This window comes from Chiloscyllium plagiosum, unplaced genomic scaffold (assembly GCF_037043375.1).
Source record: "Chiloscyllium plagiosum isolate Xiang-an unplaced genomic scaffold, Cpla_swu_hap1 HiC_scaffold_17, whole genome shotgun sequence".
Lineage (NCBI taxonomy): Eukaryota > Metazoa > Chordata > Chondrichthyes > Orectolobiformes > Hemiscylliidae > Chiloscyllium > Chiloscyllium plagiosum.
Genome location: NW_028270155.1, coordinates 63,451,958 through 63,479,047, shown reverse-complemented (window position 1 = coordinate 63,479,047; position 27,090 = coordinate 63,451,958). Strand labels below are relative to the sequence as shown.

The following is a 27,090-nucleotide window of genomic DNA, read 5'->3' as shown; positions in this document are numbered from 1 at the left end:
AGCTGCCCCACATCGAGAGCGCTGAAGGAAAGAAGAAGGAGAAGAGGAAGAGAAGAAGGAGGAAGAAGAAGGAGGCGGCGGCAGAAGCAGGAGGTGAGAGTTCTGAGTCCTGGGCCTACTTTTGGAGCTGCAGCCTGGGTCTCACCCAGGTCAAGGGTGTGTTGCTGCTGACCTGGGGCCCACTGCCACTGCTGATCTCTAGGACCCCACCCAGACCTGCCTCAGCTATTACTCCTTGGGACCTGCCTCACTGCTGCTGCCTGGGACTCGCCTTGGGGACCCTCCCCAACAGGTCTGCCCCCACCACTGTGACCAAAGGCCGCCTAGGACTTGCCTGAGGCCTGCCTCCACCACCGCTGACTGGGACTCACCTTGGGCCTCTCCCCACAACCTTCACCACTGCTACTGCTGGAGGCCCACCTCCACCGCTGCTGCCTGGGACTAAATTTTGGGGCTGTCTGGGACTTGCCTGGGGGACCCTCCCCAACAGGTCTGCCCCCACTGCTATGACCAAGGGTCTACCTGGGACTCGCCAGAGTCCTGCCTCCACCGCTGCTGCCTGAGGCCTACCAACATTCAGCAGCAGAGTATGGTGAGCCCGAAGGTCGCAGGGCCCAGCCGCACCTACGCCAGAGTAGCCGCTGCCTTAGGCTCGGCTGTCCCAACCCCTGCTGCAACCACAACCCCCTTTAGGCATATGACCAAACAACTGGGGGTAAAGGCCTATCCCCTGCAGTAAGGCCATGGCTAGTGTGGTCGGCCCACTGGCCATTGTCGTTGCAGCCAGGGTGTACGGGAAGGCCATCTTTTTCCTGAAGACCAAGCAGGCGGTCTACCTGGCCGTGGAGAGGGGACCACTGTGGGCACCGTCCCGTCGACCCTCTGGAGATTAAGGCCCAGAGGGTTGTGATCTCCAACGTCCCACCCTTCGTTGCCAGTGAGCTCCTTCTTCCCCACCTCAACACCTTGGGGGAGTTCTGGTCGGGTGTCCAACCGCTCCTGCTCGGTCTTAAGGACCCCGCCCTCCGGCACGTGTACTCCTTCCGACGACAGGTGTTCATCTGCCTGGCCCAGGAGGAGGTCACCGAGGGCTCCTTCACCCTCCTCCACAAGGGCACAGCCTACCACACCTTCTGGACGGCAGATGGCATGCAGTGCCACCTGTGCCACAAGGTGGGGCACATAAGAAAAAAGTGCCCCACCCAGAAAGCTGGCCAGCCCACACCAATGGCTGAGGGAGGCACCACCGCACCCACACCTCCTCCCCCGAAGACAACACCACAAGCCCCGGCAGCGGGGGATAAGCCGGAGGCTTCCAATGCCTCAGCCTCTGGCGGGAAGAGGAGCGAGCATCCGACCGGCCAGAAGGCGCTCAGGAAGACGCAACGCATCAGGCCCACCCACGGGGAGACCACCCTATCCCCTTCCCCAACACCTGCCCCACACCAGCACAACAATGCCCCTGCAGCCGTGCCAGCGTCGCCCCAGCACGGGAACCCTGACCCCCACCCCAATACAGAAACCCCTGGGACTTCAACACCCGGCCCGGGGCCACTGAGCCTGAGCCCTGGCACTAACCTGGGGGGAACCACCGCTGCCTCACCTCCTGCAGCAACCGTGTCTCTGGGCCCTGGAGAAGGAACTCAGCCCCTGTCCTGCCCACCATCACCTGATAAACCAGGGCCGGGGCAGGAAGTGACATAGCTGACCCTCCCCACCCTGGCCACACCCCCTGTCTTCCCCCAGCCAATCGTATTCCAGTAAAGGCTCTGGGGGAGGGACCTTGGGTCCCGTGACCACCAAGGCAGGCGGGGAGGGGAAGACCCATAAATTCCCTCCTGTCGCGCTGGGGAAGTGGTGCTAGCCCTTGGAGAGGAGCGATACTCCAGTAGTGCTACCCCTTGCCCGGGGGATGGGCCTACAGTGCCTTTTGATTGTCCCGCACCGTGGCCTGACCTGCCTGAACCCCCAGGGGCTACAGTGTGACCTTCTGTTGCCATAAACTCCTCTGGCCCCTAGGGAGGACTTTAATAACCACACTGGCTGTGGTGCGGGTGACAACGGGGAACCCTCTGCTGGGTTGTTGAGCGGTGGTGGGGAGGAAGGTGTTATCCTTGCTCCTCCCTCCCAGACTGTTTTTTCTGGTGGCCTTGTCCCTGGGGGAGGACCTTTTCCCCAAGGAGTTGGGTGTCCTGGTGTCGGGAGAGGAGAGGGGCCCTGAGCCTCTGCTGCCTGACGACCTGAACTTGGGGCGTTCTGGGAAGGGGTGTACCGAGGAAGGTACTGCTGGTGACCCTGGGGGTGGGGTCGCTGGGGGTTTGAGGCCAGTTGGCGGTGCTGGACCAGCCCCCATCCTCTGGGTGGGGGAGGGGTCGGTGACCGAGGGCGACCTCCCGGAGGAGGGTTCAGGATCGGTGGCGGACACCGGGGACGACGCGGACTCTGTCTGCAGTGATGTTTTTGAGTCCCAGGTGCCCCCCACCGATCTCCCCCTCGAGGAACTCTGGGAGTTTGTCAAGGAAACTGAGTCGCCGGGATAGAGCCCAACTGGCGCTCGACCGCTAGAGCTCCTTTGAGAGAGTTTACTGGTCGGTCCAAGCTGCCCGCCAGGTGCCTGGGCTCGACGTGAACGAGTGAAAGTGAGTCAGGAACTTCCTGGGGGCACTCCTGGTGAGGGTGAGGGACTCCAGTGCCCCTCCCTCATCCTCCCTGTAAATATATATACAAGTTTGTTAATTGTACTGGTGGTGGTTGCACAAAGCTTCCGACATGGAGACGACTATAGCCAGCCTCAACATCAACGGCAGCAGGGAGTCACAGCGCAGATTCCAGACCCCCTCGGTCCACTGGGACGGGAGGTATGCGGTGTGCTTCCTGCAAGAAACCCACACTACCCCGGGAGACGAAGCCACCTGGCTCCTGGAGTGGCGAGGGGGGGTCTACATGAGTCACCTCACCCGCAGATCTGGCAGGGTGGCCATCCTGTTGGCCCTGCATTTTCAGCCGGAGATCTTGGGGGTCAGGGAGCCAGTGCCAGGCCATTTGCTTCACCTGACGGTTCGACTGGGGGGCACGGTGAATGTCTACGCTCCCCTGGCCGGGCCGAGGCAAGCGAGCTTCTTCGGAGAAGTGTCCGCTCATCTCGCCTCCATCGACGAGAGCCAGTGCGTCGTCCTCTGGGGAGATTTTAACTGCGTCCTCGAGGACAGGGACCACGGCAGTGCCCGCACTGGCTGGGCGTCGGGGAAGAGGTTGGGGGACTTGGTCAAGTCCTTCGACCTGGTGGGCGTCTGGTGGAATCTCCATCCTGACTCCATCGCCTTCACCTTCGTGAGGCCTGGGGTCAGAGCGTCCAGAATCGACCGCCTGTACGTTTCGCGGACGTACGCCTCCTGTTTTCCGAAGGCCTCCACGTGGCAGGTGTCGTGCACGGACCATCACCTGGTGTGGGCGGAACTCCTTCCATTCGGTGCCAGGCTCGGCTCCGCGTACTGGCACTTTAACAACCTGCTGCTGGAGGACGAGCGGTTCCGGGACTAGTTTTGTCGTTTCTGGGCCGGCTGGAGAAGGAAGCGGGGAAGTTTCCCCTCCCTGACGCTATGGTGGGACGTGGGCAAGGCTCACATCCGCGTCTTCTGTCAGGAGTACGCGAGGGGGTCGACGAAGAGGCGGAAATCCAGGATCGGGGAGTTGGAGAGGGAGATGCTTGACCTGGAGTCATGCCTCGGTCAGCCCGTGTGGGCCCGGCCCTGTGCGAGGCGTACGAAGAGAAGGCCGCGCTCCAGGACCTGCAGCTGGTCGGGGCGCGTACGTGAGGTCGCGGATCCAGCTCCTCCAGGACCTGGACCGCGGCTCCCCCTACCTCTACTCGCTGGAAAAAAGGCATGGCACCCGTCAGCAGCTCCTTGTGCTGCTGGCTGACGACGGGTCCCTCGTCTCGGATCTGGAGGGGATCAGGGCCCACGTCCGAAACTATTACACGGCTCTGTTCTCTCCGGATCCGTCCAGCGAGGATGCTCGCAGAGTTCTGAGAGGACCTGCCGCAGCTCAGCCTGGAGGGCACCGGAAGGCTCGACGCTCCCGTCACTTTAGAGGAGCTGAGCGGTGCTCTCGAGGGGCAAGTCCCCGGAGTTGGACGGGCTGACTGTGGAGTTCTTCAGGGCGTTCTGGGACGTCCTGGGGAGCGACTACGCAAAGGTCCGGGGGAGTGTCTAAATGCCAGAGAGCTGCCCCTTTCTTGGCGCAGGGCGGTTATAGTCCTGCTGCCAAAGAAGGGGGACCTTTGTTCTTTGAAGAACTGGCATCCAATCTCCTTCCTCAGCACAGACTACAAAATCTTCGCCAGGGTGTTGTCTTCTCGCCTGGCCTCGGTGCTGGCCCACATGATTCACCCGGACCAGTCCTACACGGTCCCGGGCCGGAGGATACACGATAACGTCCACCTGGTCCGGGACCTGATCCATTTCTGTCGATGGGCTGGTCTGCCGAGCGCCTTCCTGTCTCTCGACCAGGAGAAGGCGTTCGACAGGGTCGATCACGAGTACCTGCTCGGGACTCTGCGGGCATTCGGGTTCGGGACGCAGTTCGTCGCCCGGATCCGACTTTTGTACACCGCCGCAGAGTGTCTGGTTAAAGTTAACGGGTCCTTGACGGCACCCCTTCGCTTCGGGAGAGGAGTGCGTCAAGGCTGCCCCCTGTCCGGCCAGCTGTATTCCCTGTGCGTGGAGCCTTTCCTGCGCCTCTTGCGGAGGAGGTTGTCGGCTGGTTCTGCGCGGCGCGGGCACGGGGGTGGTCCTCTCGGCCTACGCCGACTACGTGCTCCTCACTTTCACCGACCCGGCTGACCTGGGGAAGATGCGAGAGTGTACTCGGCAGCGTCTTCCGCCAGGATCAACTGGGCCAAATGTTCCGGACTACTGGTCGGCCCATGGCGGGTGGACTCTCTGCCGGAGGAGTTACGGGGGTTCAGCTGGAGTACCACCCATCTCCTCTACCTGGGGGTCTACCTTAGCCCGGCTGAGGAATCCTGGCCGGCCAACTGGCAGGAGCTGGAGGCCAAAGTCTCTGCTCACCTAGGCCGCTGGACAGGACTGCTCCGAGTGCTATCTTACAGGAGTCGAGTGCTGGTCATAAACCAGCTGGTGGCTGCCATGCTGTGGTACCGGCTGGTCACTTTGGTCCCTCCTCCTGGCTTTGTCGCTGACATCCAGAGAACGTTGGTCGACTTCTTCTGGGACAAAAAGATGCACTGGGTCACTGCCCAGGTTCTGAGTCTCCCTATTGAGGAGGGCGGTCAGTCGCTGGTGTGCGTCCGCACCCAGGTCGCGACGTTCCGCCTTCAGACCTTGCGGCGATACCTTTACATCGAGCCTCCTCCTAGGTGGTGCGCCCTGGCGACGTATTTTTTCCACCAGGTGCATAACCTCCACTACGACACGCAGCTCCTGTTCGTTGACCGTGACGGTTTGGAGGTCTCCCTCAAGACGCTGCATCTTTTACCAGGACCTGATCACTGTCTGGGACATGGTCGAATCGCGTAGCACCTACCCTCCGCCTGGAGTAGCGGCTGTCGTCAGGGAGCCGTTGCTCAGGAATCCGCACCTCCGTACTCGCGGGTTCGAGTGGCTGTCGGAGGGGAGGGCCGCGGCGGCGAGGGTGACCAGGGTCGGGGACGTGCTGGGTGGCGGGGGCCTGGGCTGGACGCTGCCGCAGGACATAGCAGGCAGGGCAGCGGTAGACGTCCGGTACGTGGCCACCGCCATCCGACGCCTTAAAACGGCGGTGCTCGGACCCGACGTAGTGCACCAGTTGGAGGACGCTCAGGTGTGCGGTGGGATCCCGTCCGCGCTCACCCCAGCCTGGACGGAATTTCACATTGGCCCCAAGGTCCCGTACTTCCCGCGGGAGCCTGTGCCCCACAACCTGAGCCACCTCCAGAATTTTAATTTTGTTCCCTTTCAGGGGGTAAAAAGGAGAGCCCTGTACCGACTGCTGCTGCACACCGTCCACCTCTTCTCCCTCATCCACCGTCCGGACACGCCTTGGCGTGCCCATTTGCCACCGGGCGTTGGGGATCCCCAGTGGAGGGCTCTCTACACGGGAGTCCTCCCCCTTTCTCTCGGGGATCTGGGGTGGAGGGTGCTGCACGCAGCAGTCCCCTGCAAACGCAGATTGTGGTGGTTCACGGACTCCCAGCCCAACTGCTTGTTCTGTGGCGCTGTGGAGTCTGTGGACCACGTCTATATTGGGTGTGGGCGTTTGCACTCCCTTTTTTGATTTTCTCAAAATCCTCCTCCTCTACTTTTGGTTGTACTTCAGTCCCACGCTCCTGATCTTTGGGCACCCGGTACGGAGGAAGGAGGGCAGGTCTGAAGGCCTCCCTCGTGGATCTGCTCCTGGGCCTGGCCAAACTGGCCATCAACAGGTCGAGGCAGCGGGCCGTGGAGGGGGTCGTTAGGGCGGACTGCCTGCCCCTCTTCCGCGGTTACGTTAGGGCCCGGGTGTCCTTGGAGAAGGAGCACGCGGTGTCCACCAACACCCTGGAGTTGGTCAGGGAGAGGTGGGCGCCGCAGGGAGTGGAGTGCATCATTTCTCCCTCCAACTCTATTTTGATTTAGTCCCTACCCTCCCCTTCACTGGTTGATCACACAGCACTGCCCTTTGATGTGAAGGGCAGTGCTTGTCGCTTGTCACTGGCCACCCGGGTGTTTTCCTATCTTCCTGATGGTGGAAATTGAATAAAGATTTGTACACTTTGTGTCTCTCACTGTGTCTTACACCTGCACACACACACCCCGGGTGCTGGGGAAAAAATAAGCACTACTGCAGTTAGGCGGTAGTGTGGGGGTTAATAAAAAATAAATAAACAGGGAATTATCACACAGTTTTTTTTTTAAAAAAAAAAGAGTGGAGAAATGTTCAATGGAGTTTAAGCTGGGTAAGTGTGAGGTGATATACTTTGGGTGATCAGATGGTAAGGAAAAGTATACAGTTAATGGCAGGATCCTGAACAGCATTGATATATTGAAGGGTCTCAGGTTCGAGTCCATAGCTCCCTGAAAGTGGCCACCCAAGTAGATACGGTGGTAAAGAAGGCATCTGGAATACTTGCCTTTATTGATTCAGGATGTCAAGTTGCACCTTTATAATAATTTGATTTGGCCACATTTCGAGTACTGCATTCAGTTCTGGTCAGCACATTACAGGATGGCTGATGTGGAGGCTTTGGACAGGGTGCAGAAGAGGCTTACCAGGATGCTGCCTGGGTTAGAGGGTCTGAGCGAGAGGGAGAGAGTAGACATACTCTGGTTGTTTTCTTTGGAGCAGCAGAGGCTGAGGGGAGACTCGATGGAAGTCTATAAAATGGTGAGATGCACAGATTGGATTGACAGTCAGAATACTTTTTCCCTGAGTTGAAATGTCTAATCCTAGAGGACATGCATTTAACGTGAGCAGGGGCAAGTTCAAAAGAGGTGTGAGGGGTAAGTATTTTACACAGAGAGTGGTAGGAGTCTGGAACATGCTGCCGGGCTGGGGTGGGGGGGGTTGGAGGCAGATACGATAATGGTGTTTAAGGGACTTTTCGATAAGCACATGAATATACAAGGAATGGAGGGATATGGACCATGGGCAGGCAGAAGGGATCAGTATAATTTGGCGTTGGGTTAAGCACAACATTGTGGGCCGAAGGGTCCGTTCCTGTGCTGTACTGTTCTATGTTCTAATATTTCATGTTTATTCTTGCAAGAGGATCGAGGTGCCAGTGAATTGTAATTGGATTCCAGATGGGTGCCATTACTGAATACACTGATTCATGATGAACACAATTGCCCCTGGGAGGGCAACATAATCAAAGTGTTCATCCCCAAAGTGAAAACCATTTGGTGACAGTCTTTGTGTTTTATTGTTCAATGTAGTTTGAATTGAAAATGGCAAGGTTTCACAGAATAGGAGCAGGAGTAGGCCAATCGGCCCTTCGAGTCTGATCTACCATTCAGTATAATCATGGCTGTTTGTCCCCTCATCTACATCATGAATATATATTGTGAATAACTGGGACCCAAGCACCACTACTTACTGCCTGTCACTAAGAAAAAGACGGATTGATTCCTGCTCTTTGTTTCCTGTCTGCCAACCAGCTCTCTATCGATGACAGTGCACTACCACCAAACCCACACACTTTAATTTACATTAATCTTTTCTGTGAGACCTTATCGAAAGCCTTCTGAGAATCTAAATAAATCACATCCACTAGATATTCCTTAATTAGTCTACTTTACTATGAATTTGCCAAGCATGAAATGACTGTCCAATCATCTCACTGCTTTCTAAGTGCACTGCTATTAAATCTTTCAAAAAAGACTTGAGCGTTTTCCTAACTACTGTTGACAGGCTAGCTATTCTATAAATCCATGTTTGCTCTTTTTCTAAAATAGTGAGTTAAATTAATGACCCTCCAATCTATTGGGACTGTTCCAGAGTCGAGAGAATTCTGAAAGATGACCACCTGTTTCTCAGGCCACTTCCTTAAGTACTCCAGGATGGAGATTGTCAGGCCCTGGGCAGTTATTGGTCTTTAATCCCATCAATTTCTCCAATTGTTTTCCTTCAGTTCCTCCCTCTCACTAGATTCTGATTCCCTCAACATTTTTCAAATGTTATTTATGAAAATCAGACTAAACTATGTATGTAAATGTTCTGCCATCTCTTTGTGCCCCATTATACCTTCCCTTTTTCAGATTGTAACGGATATACATTTGTCTTCAATCACTGTTTCTCTCCAACTGAATAAGGAACTGTATCATACTATGGCCAGTCTTTCCCAAGGGGCCTCTGACATCAACATTTGCAATCATTCCTTTCTCACTACACAATACTCAGTCTAGGATGCCCTATCCTCTATTTAATTCATCAACACATTGATCCAGAAAATCATCTCGCAAACGCACTGGAATTCCTCTTCCTACAGCATTGGTACTGGTTTGATTTGCTCGATCTATCTGCAGATTAAAATTACCCTGAATTACCATGTATCTGTTTCTATGATTTCCTGTTTCATGCCTACATTACCACGATAGTTTGTTGGTCTATATACAACTTCCAGTGTTGGTTTATGTCCCATTGGTGTTTCTAAGCTCCATTCAAAGAGATTCCATTTCATTGGAGTCAATATCCTTCCTAACTATTGCGTAAATTGCTCTTTAACCAGCAATGTTCCCCGACCTCCTTTTCCCTTTTGTCTGTTGTATCTTTTGTTTTTGTCCTGGCTTCCCACTCTGTCTCCCTGGATAGGTTCCCATCCCCCTGCTATTTCAGTTTGAATCCTCCCAGCACGACATCAGTACCAGTCCCACACAAGTGTACACCATCCAGACTGTACTAATCCCACCGCCCCCAGACCTCCCCCCAATGCCCCAGTAATCTGACACCCTCCCCCTCATACCATCTCTCCAGCCACATATTGATCTGATGTATCCTGCTATTTCTACTCTGACTTGCACATGGTATTGGGATCAATCCTGAGATCACTACCTTTGTGAGTTTCCTTTGTAACTTGCTGCCTAACTCCCTACATTCTGCTTTTATGTCCTCATTTCTTTTTGTAACCTATGTTGTTGACATCAAGGTACTCCACAACCATTGGCTGTTCATCCTTCCTCTCCAGTCCTGCAGAGCCAACCATGGTGCAACAGATTTTAGGGTCATTACATTCCTCTGAGAGGCCATTACCCCCAGCAGGATCCATTGTGGGTCTATGTGTTTTACAGGGGGATAGCCACAGGGGATTCCTGCACTTGCTGCATCGTTCTGTGACTCTGCTCAGTGGTCATCCATTCACTTTCTCACATCTGAGCCTGCGGTGTGACCATCTCCCTCCACAATACCCTCAGCCTCCCAGATGCTCCACAGTGTCCCCAGTCTCTGCTCCAGCTCTGAAACCCAGGTTCCCTTTCAGTAGCTGCAGCTGGAGCCACTTCCTGCACATGTTCTGGTCCCACTTTCCCCACAGAGCAGGAGGAGCACACCACGGCATTGAGATCTACTCCCATGACTTTCTGCTTTTAATTAGACCCTTTGATTGTCTGTAAAACCAATAACATTGATTGTTTCAGGTTCTTATTCTCTGGACCGGTCTATAGTTCTCTGGCTTGTCTTTACCGCCCTTCTTAAACAGTTCAAAGTTTGGGAGAAGATTTGTAGCTCGGGTGCTCGTTGTTATCACCAATAGGATAAACAACTCACTGAGGAACCTACAAAAAAACAGACAGATAACCAGGGTTGACCTACAGAGAATGAAACCTGAAAGCAACAACACCCCCAGATTCTCTGCCAACCTAAAGTGCACAAACTAAACATCCCACTCAACCCATAGTATCACTACCAGGGACACCATCACACAAACTGGCTAAAGAACTACAGCAAAAACTGAAACACCTGATCAGCGGATCCAGACACTTTATACAATCCACACAGGAATTCTTGGACATCATCAGAAATATACACATAGACAAGGAAGAAACCATGGTCTCATTCGATGTAACGGCACTGTTCACCTCTATCGACGAAACCCTAGCCAGAGAAACAATAGCCAATCTGCTGGACATACAGAACAGACAATAAGACGGGGAACCTATCAATAAAGACGGCATACTCAAACTACTGGACCTGTGCCTCACAACACACTTCACATTCAACAACCAAATATATGAACAAACCAACGGCACACCCATGGGCTCACCCATCTCTGGACTCATAGCAAAAGCGGTAATGCAAAGGTTAGAACAAACAGTCTGACTGCAAATTCAACCCAAACTCTGGGTCAGATATGTGGTTGACACCTTTGTAATCATTAAAAACACAGAAATAGAGAACACACACCGGATCATCAACTCCACACTCACAGGAATCCGATTCACTAGAGAGGAAGAAAAGGACAACCAACTCCCATTCCTAGACGTGATGGTACAGAGAACACCGAACGGAGAATTCACCACAAAGGTACACAGGAAAGCCATACACACAGACCAAGTCCTAAACTACGAAAGCAACCACCCCAACACACACAAAAGATGTTGCATCAAGACACTGTTCAAAAGAGCTACAACAAACTGCAGCACACCAGAACTGCAAAAAGAGGAAGAGGAACACCTCTACAATGTATTCGCCAAAAACGGATACCCCTGCAATTTCATCAACAGATGCCTAAGGGAAAGACAACAGAACGAGGACATGCCACAACCCAAAGGACTAGCCACACTACCATACATCAAGAACATTTCTGAACTGACAGCCAGACTACTGCGACCACTAGGACTCATAACAGCACACAAACCAACAGCCACACTCAGACAACAACTCACCAGGACAAAGGACCCGATATCCAGTATGAGCAAAACCAACGTAATATACAAAATCCCATGCAAGGACTGCACAAAACACTACATAGTACAAACAGGAAGACAGCTAATGATCCATATCCATGAACACCAACTAGCCACGAAACGACATGACCAGCTATCCTTAGTAGCCACACACTCAGATGACAAGCAACATGAGTTCGACTGGGACAACACTACTATTATAGGACAAGCCAAACAGAGAACAGCCAGTGAATTCCTAGAGGCATGGCACTCATCCACAGATTCAATCAATAAGCACATCAACCGGGACCCAATATACCGGCCACTACAGCGGACAGCTGGAACTGACAACCGGAAGCGGCAGGTACAAACCACAATAGATGCCGGAGGAAACACCACAGAAGCGCTTCACAGGAGGCTCCCAAGCATTGAGGATGTCACCTAGACAGGGGACGAAACGTCTGCAACACAAATTCCCAGCTCGGCGAACAGAACCACAACTTCTTAAACAGTGGCACCACGTTTGCCAACCTCCAGTCTTCCGGCACCTGTGACTATCGATGATACAAATATCTCAGCAAGAGGCCCAGCAATCACCTCTCTAGCTTCCCACAGAGTTCTCGGGTACATCTGATCAGGTCCTGGGGATTTATCCAGTTTTAACCGATTCAAGACATCCAGCACTTCCTCAGCTATAATCTGGACATTTTGCAAGATGTCACCATCTATTTCCCTAAAGTCTTTATCTTCCATATCCTTTTCCACAGTAAATACTGATGCAAAATATTATTTAATATCTCCCCCATTTTCTGTGGCTCCACACAATGGCCGCCTTGCTGATCTTTGAGGGGCCCTATTCTCTCCCTAGTTACCCTTTTGTCCTTAATATATTTGTAAAAACCCTTTGGATTCTCCCTAATTCTATTTGCCAAAGCTATCTCATGTCCCCGTTTTGCCCTCCTGATTTCCCTCTTAAGTATACTCCTACTTCCTTTATACTCTTCTAAGGATTCACTCGATCCATCCTGTCTATACCTGACTTATGCTTCCTTCTTTTTCTTAACCAAACCCTCAATTTCTTTAGTCATCCAGCATTCCCTTTACCTGCCAGCCTTCCCTTTCACCCTGACAGGAATATACTTTCTCTGGATTCTTGTTATCTCATTTCTAAAGGCTTCCCATTTTCCAGCCGTCCCTTTACTTGCGAACACCTGCCTCCACTCAGTTTTGAAAGATTTTGCCTAATACCGGCAAAATTGGCCTTTCTCCAATTTAGGACTTCAACTTTTAGATCTGGTCTATCCTTTTCCATCACTATTTTAAACCAAACAGAATTATGGTCGCTGGCCCCAAAGTGCTCTCCCGACTGACACCTCAGTCACTTGCCCTGCCTTATTTCCCAAGAGTAGGTAAGTTTTGCACCTTCTCTAGTAGGTACATCCACATACTGAATCAGAAAATTGTCTTGTACACACTTAAGAAATTCCTCTCCATCTAAACCTTTAACACTATGGCAGTCCCAGTCGATGTTTGGAAAGTTAAAATTCCTGACCATAACTACCCTATTATTCTTACAGAGAGCTGAGATCTCCTTACAAGTTTATTTCTCAGTTTCGCTCTGACTATTGGGGGGTCTATAATACAATCCCAATAAGGTGATCATCACTTTCTAATTTCTCTGCTGCTGGGACGTGGGGGTTGTATATATGGATTGTAACAACCCGACTCCTCTGCGCAGGAAGTACACACAACGGGACCACCGACAAGATGGAGAACAGAGGTTCCCCTTCCTTCTCCTTGAAGACCTTCAGGAGCTGCTCGCAATTCTTCATGCTCCTGAAGGTCACGTCAAAATAGCTTGCCCCAGGGAAATCCTGCAGGCAGTACACGACCGCTGCATCGAACCCACAGCACTCCAGCAAAATCTTCTTAATAAACACCGTCCGATCGACCAGTGTGCACTCCTCCACCTTCTTCACAGACACCCTGACTGTGTTGCGAATGCCCTGGCCTGGGCTGCGAGTACCTGAATTGGCGTTAGGCCGAAGCCAGCATGAAGATCCACCAAGAGCAGGTCAGCATAACCAAATAAACCTCCAACATCCTATCACGGTCCAGCGATGATCTCCATTAGCTCTGATGACTCGCAACACGACCCCCGTGGTATCTCCCCAGCCAGTACACGTCTGCCGCGCCGAACCTGCAGGACCCGAGCAGAATCTCTTCCTCTGGTCCTCAGGGACTACACATATTCCGAGCCAAAAGGCCGAGAAGCGGCCCAGACTGCTTCAGTGCGATGCTGACTGTGGGACACCCTTCCCAAACTGCTTCAGTGTGATGCTAACTATGGGGCGGGCGTCCCTTCCTGCCTCTCCCTCTGCTACTAAAAAGCACCACAGGCCAGAGAGTCTGGCAGCATCCAGTCAGTACAAAATGTGTCAGTTTGTATGAAATGGCAGAATACACTGTTCAGGCTCATTTTTAATTAAAATGTTTGAACTAAGCACACATCAAAATGCACTTTAGCATTTCAGGAATTTTACTGGTAAGACAAAAGATTGAAGTTGAAAAAAGCAGCAGTGCATTTTACACAACAAATTTTATTCACTTATCAGAAACCTTAAAACTAGACGAACACTCCTCGCAGACATGTTACTGAAGCAGGAAGGAACAAAAACCTGGCAGTGAATCTGTTTAATCCTTGGATAAAATACGTCTAAAATGTGTCCCCTCACCACATCAACTTTTAAACATTTTTTCAACTTCAAGTTGTCAGCACTTACCCGACTGAAATGTTCCCATCACATTGCCCCAGGATCCTGTTGGCCAGTAACATTGCATAGCGAGCATCATTTAGTTTCAATTGTCCTTTCCTTGTGAGGTCAGTCAATTTGTTTTTCTGATTTATGAAATCAGCGAATGGTGATTCTAATAGGAAAGGGACAGTGAGAAAGAAGAGGGAAACTCAACATCTCAATATCAGGAAAATATTTCAAACTTTGAGATATTATGTATATGTTTGCAAATTGCAGTGTAATGTTAAAAGGACTCTCTGTACACACATCTCCATCTTTGGGTCGAATTCTATCCTGAACAGTACAATTAAAATTGTGAATCACTGACAGGAAATGCTGGAACTACCCAGCAGGCCTGCAGTATCTGGGGAGAGGGAAACTGCATGTACGTGGCAACTCAATGATGTCCAGCCAGATCTTTCTCCCGAGTGAAAGGTACTGCATCAGAAACAGGAACAATATAAGGAAAGGAGAAAGGAAGCTTGGCATTGGGAAAGTAAATCACTTGTGGTCCTGATAGAGCATCGGGAACATTAAACTTTTTATGTGGGTCCTGATAAATTGCTGAAATCTTCACATCTGCTGTGATTATTATTAATCATCTAATTAAAAACTTCACCAAAAACCTTTCAGTTTTATCAGATTACAATTGAATCTGGTTAGAACAGACATTGCCAAATCTAGCTGGACAGGAACTAATATTCCTGTAATACTGGGAGTACTTTACCTGTGAGAAATATACTCTAAAGCTTAAAGAAATGCATATTCCACAACCTGGGTTTAAAGCCATCGATCCTTTTCATTAAGCAGGTCATGAAATTAATTGTGTTGCGATGTACAATTATCATTATTTATAGAATCAAAAGTTTTATTTTTAGTGTTCATCTGGTGCTTCATAATATAGCCCAGGCCTCCCATCTCCCCCTCCCCATTGACTGGGGACATCTCTGAAGACAGGGAGCAGCACACACCCTCCACTCACACTTTCCTCGTCCTGTGGTTGTGGGAGAAACAGAGAAAGCCTGGGCCTATGTTTCTATTTTATTCTTTATCTGTGATAAATAGAGTCATAGAGTCACATATCTGTGATTCACAATGTGTCAGTTATTATTCTACTCACCACATGCTCCTTCAGATCCAGTAAATTCCAAATAAGAAGCATTTTCCATGTGAACTGGACTGAAGTCTGACTGATTTATGTAAATAATGTCTCTCAGCAACGGTGAACTCTTGTGTGAACTGCTATTGGTGAGAGTGAAATGTTGACAACATTTCCCTCCAGTGGACATGGCAGTTGGATACGACTTTCCAATATCACCACGGGTTATGTAGAGTTGGCCAATGGATCCTTTCCAGGTGATGCAGATTTCTGATGAAGCTGCAGGTGTAGGTGCTGCAGGATCTTGTGTCCAGGAAGATGAACCATTCCCAATGAGATGAGCTTCTATTTCTAAGCCTGTTTTCTTTACAGACACTTTCAATGAACACGGGTCTGGGCCAATGTAGTGATGAGATTTATTAATGTGACTGTTCAGGTATCCACAAACTGTAAACTCAGCACCAACTATCGCTGCAAATACAATCACAAGGTAAGCATTAATCAACACCTGAGAAATTTTCTCAGAAGCTTTTTAAATCAATACTGTGACTTTGCTGGAAAATTGAGGGAAATTCCACACCAATTGCATAATCAGGAATTGATCATCAGTAACAACAACAACTTCTATTTTCATAGCACCTTTAGAGGAATAAAATGGTCCAAGGCCCTTCACTGGAGGGTTCGCAAACAAAACATTGATGCCGTTGTAAGGTCTCATTGGTATTCATAAAACGCAGGTTAAAATATTAAAACATTTTTATTGGTCAGGATTATATAAAGATGGAGTCATGTTTTGCCAGACCACTGAAACTAATTACAGAGAAGTTTATCATCAAAAGCTCACAACCGATGCCACCAATCCACGTCTCCACGTTTTGAATCTAACCAATGCTTGTGAATGAACAAACCACTTTTGAATGGGGCTCAGCAAATAGCGAAAAGGGGAGCAGATAAAAAGGCTAAAATGTTATGAACTCCCAGTGATGTCTCATGGCATCAGGTTAAACTTGGGCAAAGAAACCTCCTGCCAATAACCATGGACCATCCACCCATTGGCTGATGAATTGGGACTGCTCCATGTTAAACAGCACTTGGAGGAAGCACTGAGGGGGGCAAGGGCACAATATTAGGAGCTACAGATGCATCTGCCCATGACAGTATCACGAAGAGTGAGCAGTACACAGTCCCTGTGGAGACAAAGTCCCGCCTTCACATTGAGAATTACCTCCCGTGTGTGTGTGGCACTATCACTGTGCTAAATGGGACAGAGTTCGAACCGATCTAGCAACTCAAGACTGAGCATCCTTGAGGCACTGAGGGTCATCAAGAGCAGCAGAATTGCACTGCAGCTCAATCCGCAAAGTGACGGCCCGGCATATCCCCCACTCAACCAGTACCATCAAGCCAGGGGATCAATCTGGGTTCAATGGAGAGTGCAGGAGGTCATGCCAAGAGCAGCACCAGGCATACATGAAGGTGAGGTGTCAACCTGGTGAAGCTACAATACAGGACTACTTACATACCAAATAACATAAGCAGCAACCGACAGACAGAGCCGAGCAATCCCACAGCCAATGGAACTGATTGAAGCGCTGCAGTCCAGCCACACCCAGTCATGAATAATGGTGGACCATTAACTCACTGGAGGAAGAGGAGCCTCCACAAACCTCCCCAACCTCAATGATGGAAGAGGCCAGCACATCAGCTCAAAACATACGTCTGAAGCATTCACAGCAACCTTCAGCCAGAACTGCCAAGTGGATGATCTATCTTGGCCTCCTCCAGGTGTGCCCACCATTACAGATGCCAATCTTCAGCCAATTCGATCCCCTTCACGTGATGTGATCTATCAAGCTGGATTTGAGTTTGAGCTCTGACTTATCCAGTAATAACATCAGCTGCGATCATAACAGGGGTCTCCTCCAGCCATATAAAATTCAAACAGACACCAACAGGGTGAACGCAGGTTAACACAAGGTCTCAGGGGGGAGGCAGACGAGGAGATTCAGGAGGATGGAGTTGTCAAAGAGATGAGAACGAGGATCAGCTACAAATGATATGAGGTCAGAGCAGAAATGAGGACATTACAGATGTGTACACAGGGAGTCTTTGTGATAGGGAGGATGTGGGTTCAGAACCTCAAATCAGAGGTAAATGGGACACTGAGTTGGGGAACAATTTCTTTTCCCTCCTGTTGTCACGGAGACAGGGTGAATTGAGGAGCAGGTTAATAAATGTGTGTGATCAGGTGAAGGGGTTGAATAAATTTCAGTTAGTTAGGGATTAAATTTTAATCATCCCAAGCAAACAGGAATCACGGATGTACACAGGCAGCTTGAAACACAGGAGCCATATTATCAGCAACATTCATCCATCCTTGGGTGAAGAACACACAGTGTCTGTGTCATAAATAATGTTGTAATATGTTGTATAAATCTGGGAGTTGGCTGTAACCCAGGAAAGTTGATTTTACATTTCATGATCTGACTCGCTGTCCTTGTATACGCATGAAAATATATAACTGTTTGACCTGTTTCCTCAATCCTCCACCAACTTATCAAGTTGTGTGATAAAATGAAGCCACAGTCAAAGGCTTTGATCTTGCCAACACTGAGATGGAGAAAGTTATAGCTCTTCCAAAACAGAACCCTGGAAAAGGGATCAGGAAATGTAAAGGCAATAGATATTACCGAACAGCAAAGTGAAACTGTGAGTTTAATCTGTAACTTTGATGAAATGAGCTTGCCTGAGATTTTGCACTGAAAGGGGATCGCATGTTCAGAGAGTTCACAATATTCCCTCCTCCTGACGTGTCTGTTCCCTTCCTCAGCCTGAGCCTGTCAGCAAGGAAGAAGGTCAGGAACAGAATCTCATGTCACATCCTGCTCACTGAGGAGGCCTTTCACCAAACTGAATGACTTCGCTGCTGGAGAGCTTATTGGACTTTGACTGGAGGAAGTTTCAGGATTCAGGAGGATAAATGTATTTTTCCAATTTTTTATTCAGCTTTTGAAGTTGTTATAACCAGGTGTGTGAAGGGAATCAACTCCCTGTTTTTTCACTCCTATTACTCAGCTGCCAAAACATTTATCTATTTTGTTCAGCAAACAGTCATGGTCTTTCAATCAAAACAAAATTAACAATCACTACAAAATGAAGGAGTCCATTATCAAGATTTTCTTGAATGAAAAGAGGACTTTTATGACTCACTTAATTCTCGAACCAATCATTAAAATTAACACACACATACACAGAGATAGAAAGTTCAAAATAGACAGAAATAATATTCATGCAGTTGAGGAGCCTTTAGACACCTTGTGATGTTAACTCTTAACCTGAAATCAGAGTTTAGTGACTTTTATCCTCAACAGTAACAGAATCTGTAGATCTTTGAATTCTTGGTGAACAGTTGTTTCTCGAATTTACTTTTTCACTGGGTGCTGTTTCTGAGATAATGTTAGAAACAGAAAGGGGGAGAGAGAATTCCAGCTCTTGCTACACAAATTCACTTTTCATTCTCTCAGTCCTGATGCTGAAAAGCAGCTATTGAAATACAGTTCAGTGTGTATTCTAGAGTCGCGATCCTTTGTTTTTTTCAACCAGTCTGATTGATTGGTAACTCTTGCATCTCCCAAAATATTAAAGCAACACTCACAACTGTACTAAATGGGGAGTAAAAATCTCTGAATGGTTGCTCGTTACATTTCTTCAAATAAAATGGTAATTTCACAATAGATTGATTGTTTCATACGAATGGGTTTCATGAATCTTGCCAACCTTTGGGCAGGTGGCCCCTGCAGCCATTTTAGATTCATGTTTTTCCTTTTTGTCAACCGTGTTACTCTCTGAAAGGTCTCAGGTATAACAAACTGATGTTAGAGGTGAAAGGTTGATTGCCCATCTTTGTCATTACCATTACGTACTGCCACATTCAGCTAATTCCTTTATCACTGCAATTGTCTTAATTTATTACTTTACCTTCTATTAACCGTGTTTGTACAGTAAAGCTCTGACCAATGTTCATACTGAGGTACATGCACAATCCATCGCATTGGATCACCAGCCTCATACAGCATTGAAAATAAACTGGGGAATTTCAAAGAAGTGAAACAAAGGAAGTGCTGAGAAATGAATTACCTTTCTCAATGTGAAAGCTGAAGAAACATAACAGAAGGCAGTGACAGTTGATCAGTCTGTGAAAGGAGCTGGTTTTGAGAGGCATCTTCCACTGGGTTCCTCCTCTGGAAAATCAACATTGTGAATATGAGAGCACAGGGTGAGGTTCACACAAATGATGGTTACATCCAAAACATGCAAAATTACATGGAGTTAAATGATGACCTGTCATTGTCCCAACACCCAGTGACACCAATTGACAGGATGTAGCTCCCATTTGAAATCACTGTGATCGGTGAATTTTGGGGGAAATTATTGAGATTTTGATGGAGAGAAATCCTCAGATGGAGTTGTCAGGCTGCTGGGACTCAGCTGTGAGTGACCAAGTGAAACAGGGACTGATAGAGGCTGAGGGCAGCTCATCTGTCCTTGTTAGTTCATGGTCTGAGGAGATCAGAGACCAGAAATAAAAATACAGGTAGTCTGAGCTCAAAAGTGAACAGAAATGTTTGGAATTAATCAATTTGAATTGATTGTCATGTTCCATCAATTCTTCAGATATAGATTTGGGTTGTAATTCCCTCAGGTTTTCAAATAATCCCAGAGCTGGCTTGGGTATTACTGTGGAAAAGCTTGTGATCCAGGGAGTTAATGTGACATTTGTTCCAGCATTCACCCAAATGACACTCTCCCTCCGCCCACCATCTCTTTGTTTGGGTGATGTGAAGCGAATCCCCCTGCCCAATACCACCCATCATTCCCTGTTTTAAATACTCTCCTTCCCCTCCCCAGGTGGTTCTGGATGAGCAGGGAAGGAGTCACAATAATGTTGCAGCCATCGTACAACCCTAATCTTCATTCTCCTCATGTTTTTAATCTTTCAGGACCATACGTTATGGAAAAGAGAGAATCAAATTACACCACTGCAGAATATTTAGGGCAGGAATCAGACCAGCCACAATTACTGGGCAAATAGATGAATAATCAATTTAAAACACACATGATTATCCAGACCATAACCGACATACCTGCTACTGGCAACATATGGTTTATAGGTTTGGGGGAAGGTTTGGAGTAAGTGGGTCAATTGTAAAATTGGGAATAGGGTCAGAGGTTATTAGTTCAGATTAGGTGTTCAAGTTGGAAATCAGGATGACTGATGTGAATTGGGTTTTGGGCTGGGGTTTGGGAGTTGGGGTTAATGCTGAGGGTTTTTAGTTAAGGAGTGGGGATGGTATATTGGTGAAAGTTTAACCCAGCAAGACCAGCTGCCTCATTGTGACACCAGTTACTGTTAATGCCACTAATGTCAATGCTGTCGACATCACAAGCATTCTGTAAAGGAATGAACAATAGATAAAAAGGTGTGTAATGGAAGAACTGAACTGGGATGGAGCATTTAGTAAGGGGTTTCAGAATGATACTGAACAAACCAATTTCAATGGTCTGAACAATATGAAAATAATTACTCAATACAGCACAGAATGGTCAGACATAAGAATGTAACTGTTTAAAAGTTTAAAGCGAGGGTTTTATACTACACTAGTCAAATCTTCCTTGGATTTCTGAGTTCGCATCTTGTCAACAAAAGCCAACACATTCATTCGTTAAACAATGTTCAAAAGGAATATATTAATAATATTTGAAACATGGTAAGGCTAGAGAAACCCAAACTGCTCAATTGGAAATGGTATTTCCAGGGAGATATTGTTAATGTCCCTCAGGTACGAATCTGTCAGGATGAACACAGAGTACGGCTTCAACTAAATAACTGACTGTGGATGAAAACTTCCAGTGAGGAAACTTCCATTTTAGAAAACAGGAATTACAATTTATGATGAGTCTACATTTGTTCTCATTGAGACAGGCAGCATGCAAACTACACACTGTCTCCTCACTTCAATAATGTCAGTGTGCAGCCCAGCACTGAATCAGACTGCACAATCAACAGGGGGCCGGTAAAGTGTTTGGATCACCCATCGCTCAGCGAGACCTTCACATTTAAAGGTTACTACAGGGCATCCACAAACTTTGCAACAACAAAACTCAGTCAAAGCACCTGAGTGCTGAGTGGCCATTGGATGGCTGTCTGTTTAAATGACCTTGTTGGGTGTTGTCTCCTTGTCCACCAGCTCGGAGTGATGAGGAGAGGGCATTGACTGGACCCATGGTCTCCACGTTGGTAGGACATGCACCAAATCAGCCAATGAGGCTGTTTCCATGTCAGAATCTGCTGTATATTTCCAGCTCACCCAGAACATGTCCACACATCTGCCCTGACAGGAATGGGCTGGAGTGGAATTCTACAGCCCCTGTCTCTACCACACCTCAATTAAAATACTCATCAAATAGGCTAAGTAGGTCATGGAAATAACTTGTTGATTCAACAAATGATAAACATCAGGAATAATCTGCATAAGCAACAAAATGAAAACAAAATCTGTGAAATGTGTTCATTCCAAGCCCAGACAGCCAGGAGCTAATTGTCTAATATGGAGGGTGGGCTTTACACACACATTCCATGTTAAAATTGCACTGACCACCTCACTGATGACACCAGAATTATTGACATGTTCCCCTTCCACCAACATCTTCTTGGGGATACTGGGGTTAAAGTACAGTGTGTAAAACCAGCAGCTCCATGAGCAGCACTGCATGGTCAAGAGAAAAATGGCCTGACTGATGTTTGTCTGAATTTGGGCAGTGGGCCAGATAGATCCCTCTGACAACATAGTATTCAATGGAGAGGTCAAAATGTAATGGTGAATCCATGTGAGACCTCAGCAACACGGACAGTTAGACTGCATTCACTTCATGTTCACACCACAGCCTCTAGATCTGTGGAAGAAGCATCCACTGCCCTCTGCCCTAAATCACTCACATTGGGGTGTACTCAGGACCCTCATCATTGTGAGACACAAATATCAGTCTAGTCAGCCGTCCACTAAACAAAACTGTGACCCTGCAATTCTAATTCCAATGATACTGCTTTCTCACTGTCTTGGGAAGTACACACAGTGACTCAGAACTTATGATGGACAGTGGATAGGAATTTCTGTTCTTCAGAAAGTCATCCTGATCTGGAACCAAGACCCAGCCTTTGTACAGACTGGATGACTGTGTGAGTGAGTCATATCGACATCCACAGAGAGTAGAAGGAGTATTACTGTGTTCATACAGTCCTCATTCCAAATCTTACACAGGGCAGTGTAGGAGCTTCTGAAAACACAGGGACGGCAGGTTCCAGAGTTACACCCAAAGTTGTGCACCAATCCCACCCTCACCAATGTGATACCCTCCTGTAGGTCCCACTAACCCTGGCAGGGTCAGTGTTGGAAGGAACCGTGAGGGACAATAACAGACCAGGAAATTCAGGAACAGTTTGTGCAACTATCCATGAAACAGTGCACAGACAGAGGGTCACAAAATACTTCACACAGAATGTTCTCCGCCTTCCATTATAAAACCTCGATTGTATCAATACATTTATGTTCAGAAATTTGCCAAAAACAGAAAAATATACAATTGCCCTGAGCATTCCTCACACAACATGTATTATCATTCAGGAAGACTCGGTTAATGACAATATATTAAAACAAGCAGGTTTACATTTCACATTCGACTTTGTCAACCTGGACTTAAATAGTAAACATATTCCGATTAAAAGCATAAATAAAGTAATACCAGCTCCTTACCTGTGGCCTGCGGGTCCTGGACATTGAGAAACTGACACACAATGTGGGAATTCTATATGTGCTAGAAATTTGCCTGTGCAGGTACTTTTGCATTGATAACCAGCGTTATTGATTTCCTGGAACAATCGGAGCTGAGCTCTGTGTGCACCAGTCTCGTAAACATGGAAATATGGAAAATGTGGCATTGACGTTCATAGAATCCCTTCTGTGTGGAAATCGGCCCTTCAGCCCAACAGGTCCACACTGGCCTCCAAACAGTATCCTACTCAAATCCATTCCACTCCATTTACCTCAAACTAACACATCCCTGAACACTATGGGGAATTTAGCATGGCCAACTCACCCAACCTGAATTCCTTTGGATTGTATGAGGAAACCCACACAGGTACGGGGAGATTGGGCAAATACTACACCGACAGGCACCTGAGGCTGGAATCAAACCAGGGTCCCTGGTGGTATGAGGGAGCAGTGCTAACCACTGAGCCACCGTGCCATCCCTAACATTGAGCTGGACACAGGCCAGCAGGAAATGTTATCCATTGATGGTTCAATAAAAAATAAGGGAATGTTGAGCCAAGTAAGAGGTGAATCCAAATATGTCAAAGGCAGCACCATCTTCTGATGTTATCGATCACTGAGGGAACTCATGCAGTCAGTTACACTTGGGCCAAGCTTCAATGTTGGGGCAGTCTCAGAGGAGATTCCAGTCAGTGAATGTCCTGTGTGGAGGAGGAGAGCATTGGACACAGAAATAATGAGCAGTTTACCCAAAAACAATGTGGATATAAATCTTCATGAAAAGAATATTTCAACAAACAGCCACCTGATTATCTTTAATTCCCAGGGCACAAAGTGTGACTCTGACTGAGAGAGTGGTCACCCTGAGCTACAATCAATGAGACAAGTTGTTTTCCATCTGTTTGCTCCATATTGCGTACTGTCCAAGGCAGAGATCGGATGCTTTGCTGCTGCTGACAACAGGAACAGCAACAAGAGAATGTACAACCTGGTACAGTGCATGGGCAACAGCATGGGGAGCTGGCAACACTACAACAACAACATGTATTTAGATAGCACCTTTAGCAATGAAACATCCCAAAGTTTATCACAGGATACTTTGAGGGAGGAGGGAAGGCAGTAATTTGGAGTGAGTGGAGAAATCGATTGTTGGGGAGAAGAGGACACAGATGAGGAAATACAGCTGTGTAAACTCACTCCAATTCACTGAGCAGGGTCAGGGATGGACTGGAAATAATCCTGAAGATGAGGAAGGAGGAGGCCAAGGATCGAGGGAAATAATGTAATGACCAACATCCATTACTTACATTGGATGGGGTGAGATACCTGTGCCCATCCTCCACCTCCATCAGAAACACAAAGTCTGACTGTTCTGAGTTGTTTGTGTCCCATCCATGAGAAGATTAAATACTGTGAGGTGGGCAGTGGGAAAGTGACTCAGCTGCTCCTCCCTTGACTGGGACTCAGACTCGAATGTGTCAGATTCAGATTGCAACCTGCCCTTGTGTTGGACTAATGGATCCAAAGTAAATAATGGAGAAGGAACTGGAAATTAACACTTAGCTCGAACATTTCAAAGGCAGGGAGCCCTGTGGATGTTTGTACCTATTAGAAACTAGGGAGGTATTTGTCATGGTTCTCCTCCAACTAAAATTAGCAAGGATTTGGGAGAGGATGTGAATATTCAATGAGTTCAAGGTAATGTCACCACAGGCTGAGTGGACCATTGGAGAGAGTCATCTGGTCCTGGTTTAACCTGAGGGTCACCCTGCACAGGGGGAGGGAGAGGTTGAGAAGAAGAGCCCTTTATGGGAACCTCAATTCATGCAGGAATTGAACCCTCACTGTTGGCATCACTCTGCACTGTAAACCAGCTCTCCAGCCAACTGAGCCCCACTGTCAACGTTCAAGGATGTTTCTGGGAACTTTGAAGAACACAGATTCATGTCCAGAGTTCAGTGGAAAGTCTCAGCTGTGTCCTTTCCCCATTTCTCTTTCACTGCTGTCCTCGGGACCAGAGAGTGATCCCCCAGTCCAGGGAATACCTGCTGGAAATCTGGCTTCTGGATAAATGTTAGATCCTTCTGGTACACTCTTATTGAATCTCAAGTAGGATAAGCCTGTCATACTACAACAGAAACCTTCTGTCACTCTCTAAGGAGCTGTTTCTCCAAAGGGTGCTGGGACAGCCCTGAAACAAGAAGGAAAGCCAATAACATTTGTATCCCGGTCTCTACCCTCAGCTGAAACCCGATATACCACATAGAAAAAGCACTTTTGGCAGTCGTGTAGGGATATGAGAAGTTCATACATATTTCTCTGGGAGAAAGTTCATCCTGGACATTGATCACCATCCACAGGAGCAGACCGACAAGAATCATCTTCATAAAATGTCAACAAGACAGAGGTTATTCTTGAGGTTTCAGAGTTATGACTCCACTTAGAAATACAAGCCAGCAAGAGAAATGGTGCTGACAGACTCCCCATCTTGATTGCTGCCACAGGAGAAAGATGAGATACAAGTTCTGGCTGTAAGGATCCATCACCTCCTGAATATAACACCCTCACAACTGAGTCAGATGAGAGATTAGACAGCAAGGACAAGGAGCTACTGTTGCTGTGTCAGTGACGGCCTGATAGGATACAGTGAGCACAGCCAGTAAAACGGCAGGACCCGTCTATCAGACATGATAACGTTCTGGAAGCTGGTCTTACTAGTCAGACCCAGAATCAACATCCCCAACCCAAAGCAGGCAGAGCATCTGCAGAAGGTACGGGAAGGTCACACGAGAATAGAAAGACATAACCCGAGAACCACCTCAGCTGTCAATTAGAAAGATGTACACAGGCATTATAAATATAGTGTTCAAATCCAGACAGCCAGCCTATGAGAATGAATAGCAGCCAATGGGGACAATTCATGGCTAACAACTGGCTGTGTGTAATAGCAGACCATGTAATAACAAGGCCTAGTGTGTGGGGGTTGGGTTGGGGTTGGGTTTCCTAAGCTGACCATTAACACACCTTTGTCTGTCTGACTGTCCACCTCTCACTTTAGGCTGTTTCTTCACCTGTCACTTACTCCTCAACCCATCCCCAACCCCATCTTCTCTATAAAAGCCAACTTTCTCCCAGCTACCATCAGTTCTGAAGAATGGCCACTGGACCCGAAACATCAATTCTGATTTCTCTCCACAGATGCTCCCAGACCTGTTGACGTTTTCCAGCATTTTCTGTTTTTGTTTCTGTTTTCCAGCATCAGGATTTCTTTTGTTTTTTTTATTGGATCATAATTTTATTAGTTTTAAAATAGTTTAGAAAAGGACAGACCTGATCCAAAAATTAAAGTTCAATATTGGAGTGAGGCCAATTTTGATGGTGTGAGGTAGGAACTTTCAAAGGTTGATTGGGCAAAGGTTCTTCACAGGGAAAGGGATGGTTGGAGCTGGGGAAGCCTTCAAACATGAGGGAACAGATGTTCAGAGACAGGATGTTCCTGTTAGTGCATTGTGTAAGGCTGGTGGGTACAGGAAATACTGGATGAATATAAAAATTGAGGCACTGCTCAGGAAAAAGGAGGAATATGTCAGGTATAGACCGGGGGATTGCGTGAATCCCTCGGGAAGCATAAGGGCAGTGGGAGGATACTTCGAGTGAAATCAGGAATGGAATGCAGAGAAATTCTACAAATTTATATCCCCAAGTTCCCAAGCTTCCATGTCCTTCTCCGTCGTGTCTGCAAGGCCAAAGAAACAAGCCACCCATCGTAATCCCACTTGACAGCATTTGGTCCATTGCCCTGCAGGTTAAGGATGAGATGCATATCGAAATGCATTAGAAATTAGTTACGGATCATTGCTTCTGCTCTCCTTTCAGACAATGACTTCCAGACTCCTACCCACTGGATTAAAACACTTTTCCTCATCTCCCCATAGATCATTGTCCCAATCACTTTCAGTCTCTGCCCTCTTGTCACTGATTTCTGCTAAATAGGCCCTTTCTATCAA

General features: G+C 47.9%; 1 protein-coding gene across 1 annotated transcript in view; it reads right to left on the bottom strand.

The window, feature by feature from the left end:
- Positions 1 to 19,476, bottom strand: part of LOC148147384 (uncharacterized) — a 184,590-nt gene extending 165,114 nt beyond the window's left edge. The window contains exons 1-3 of the mRNA XM_087995607.1: positions 19,392 to 19,476; positions 15,276 to 15,725; positions 14,144 to 14,288 (exon numbers count right to left, since the gene is read on the bottom strand). Coding sequence (XP_087851733.1) covers positions 14,144 to 14,288; positions 15,276 to 15,725; positions 19,392 to 19,476 — 680 coding nt within the window. The remainder of the gene's footprint in view (positions 1 to 14,143; positions 14,289 to 15,275; positions 15,726 to 19,391) is intronic.
- Between the last annotated feature and the right edge of the window lie 7,614 nt (positions 19,477 to 27,090).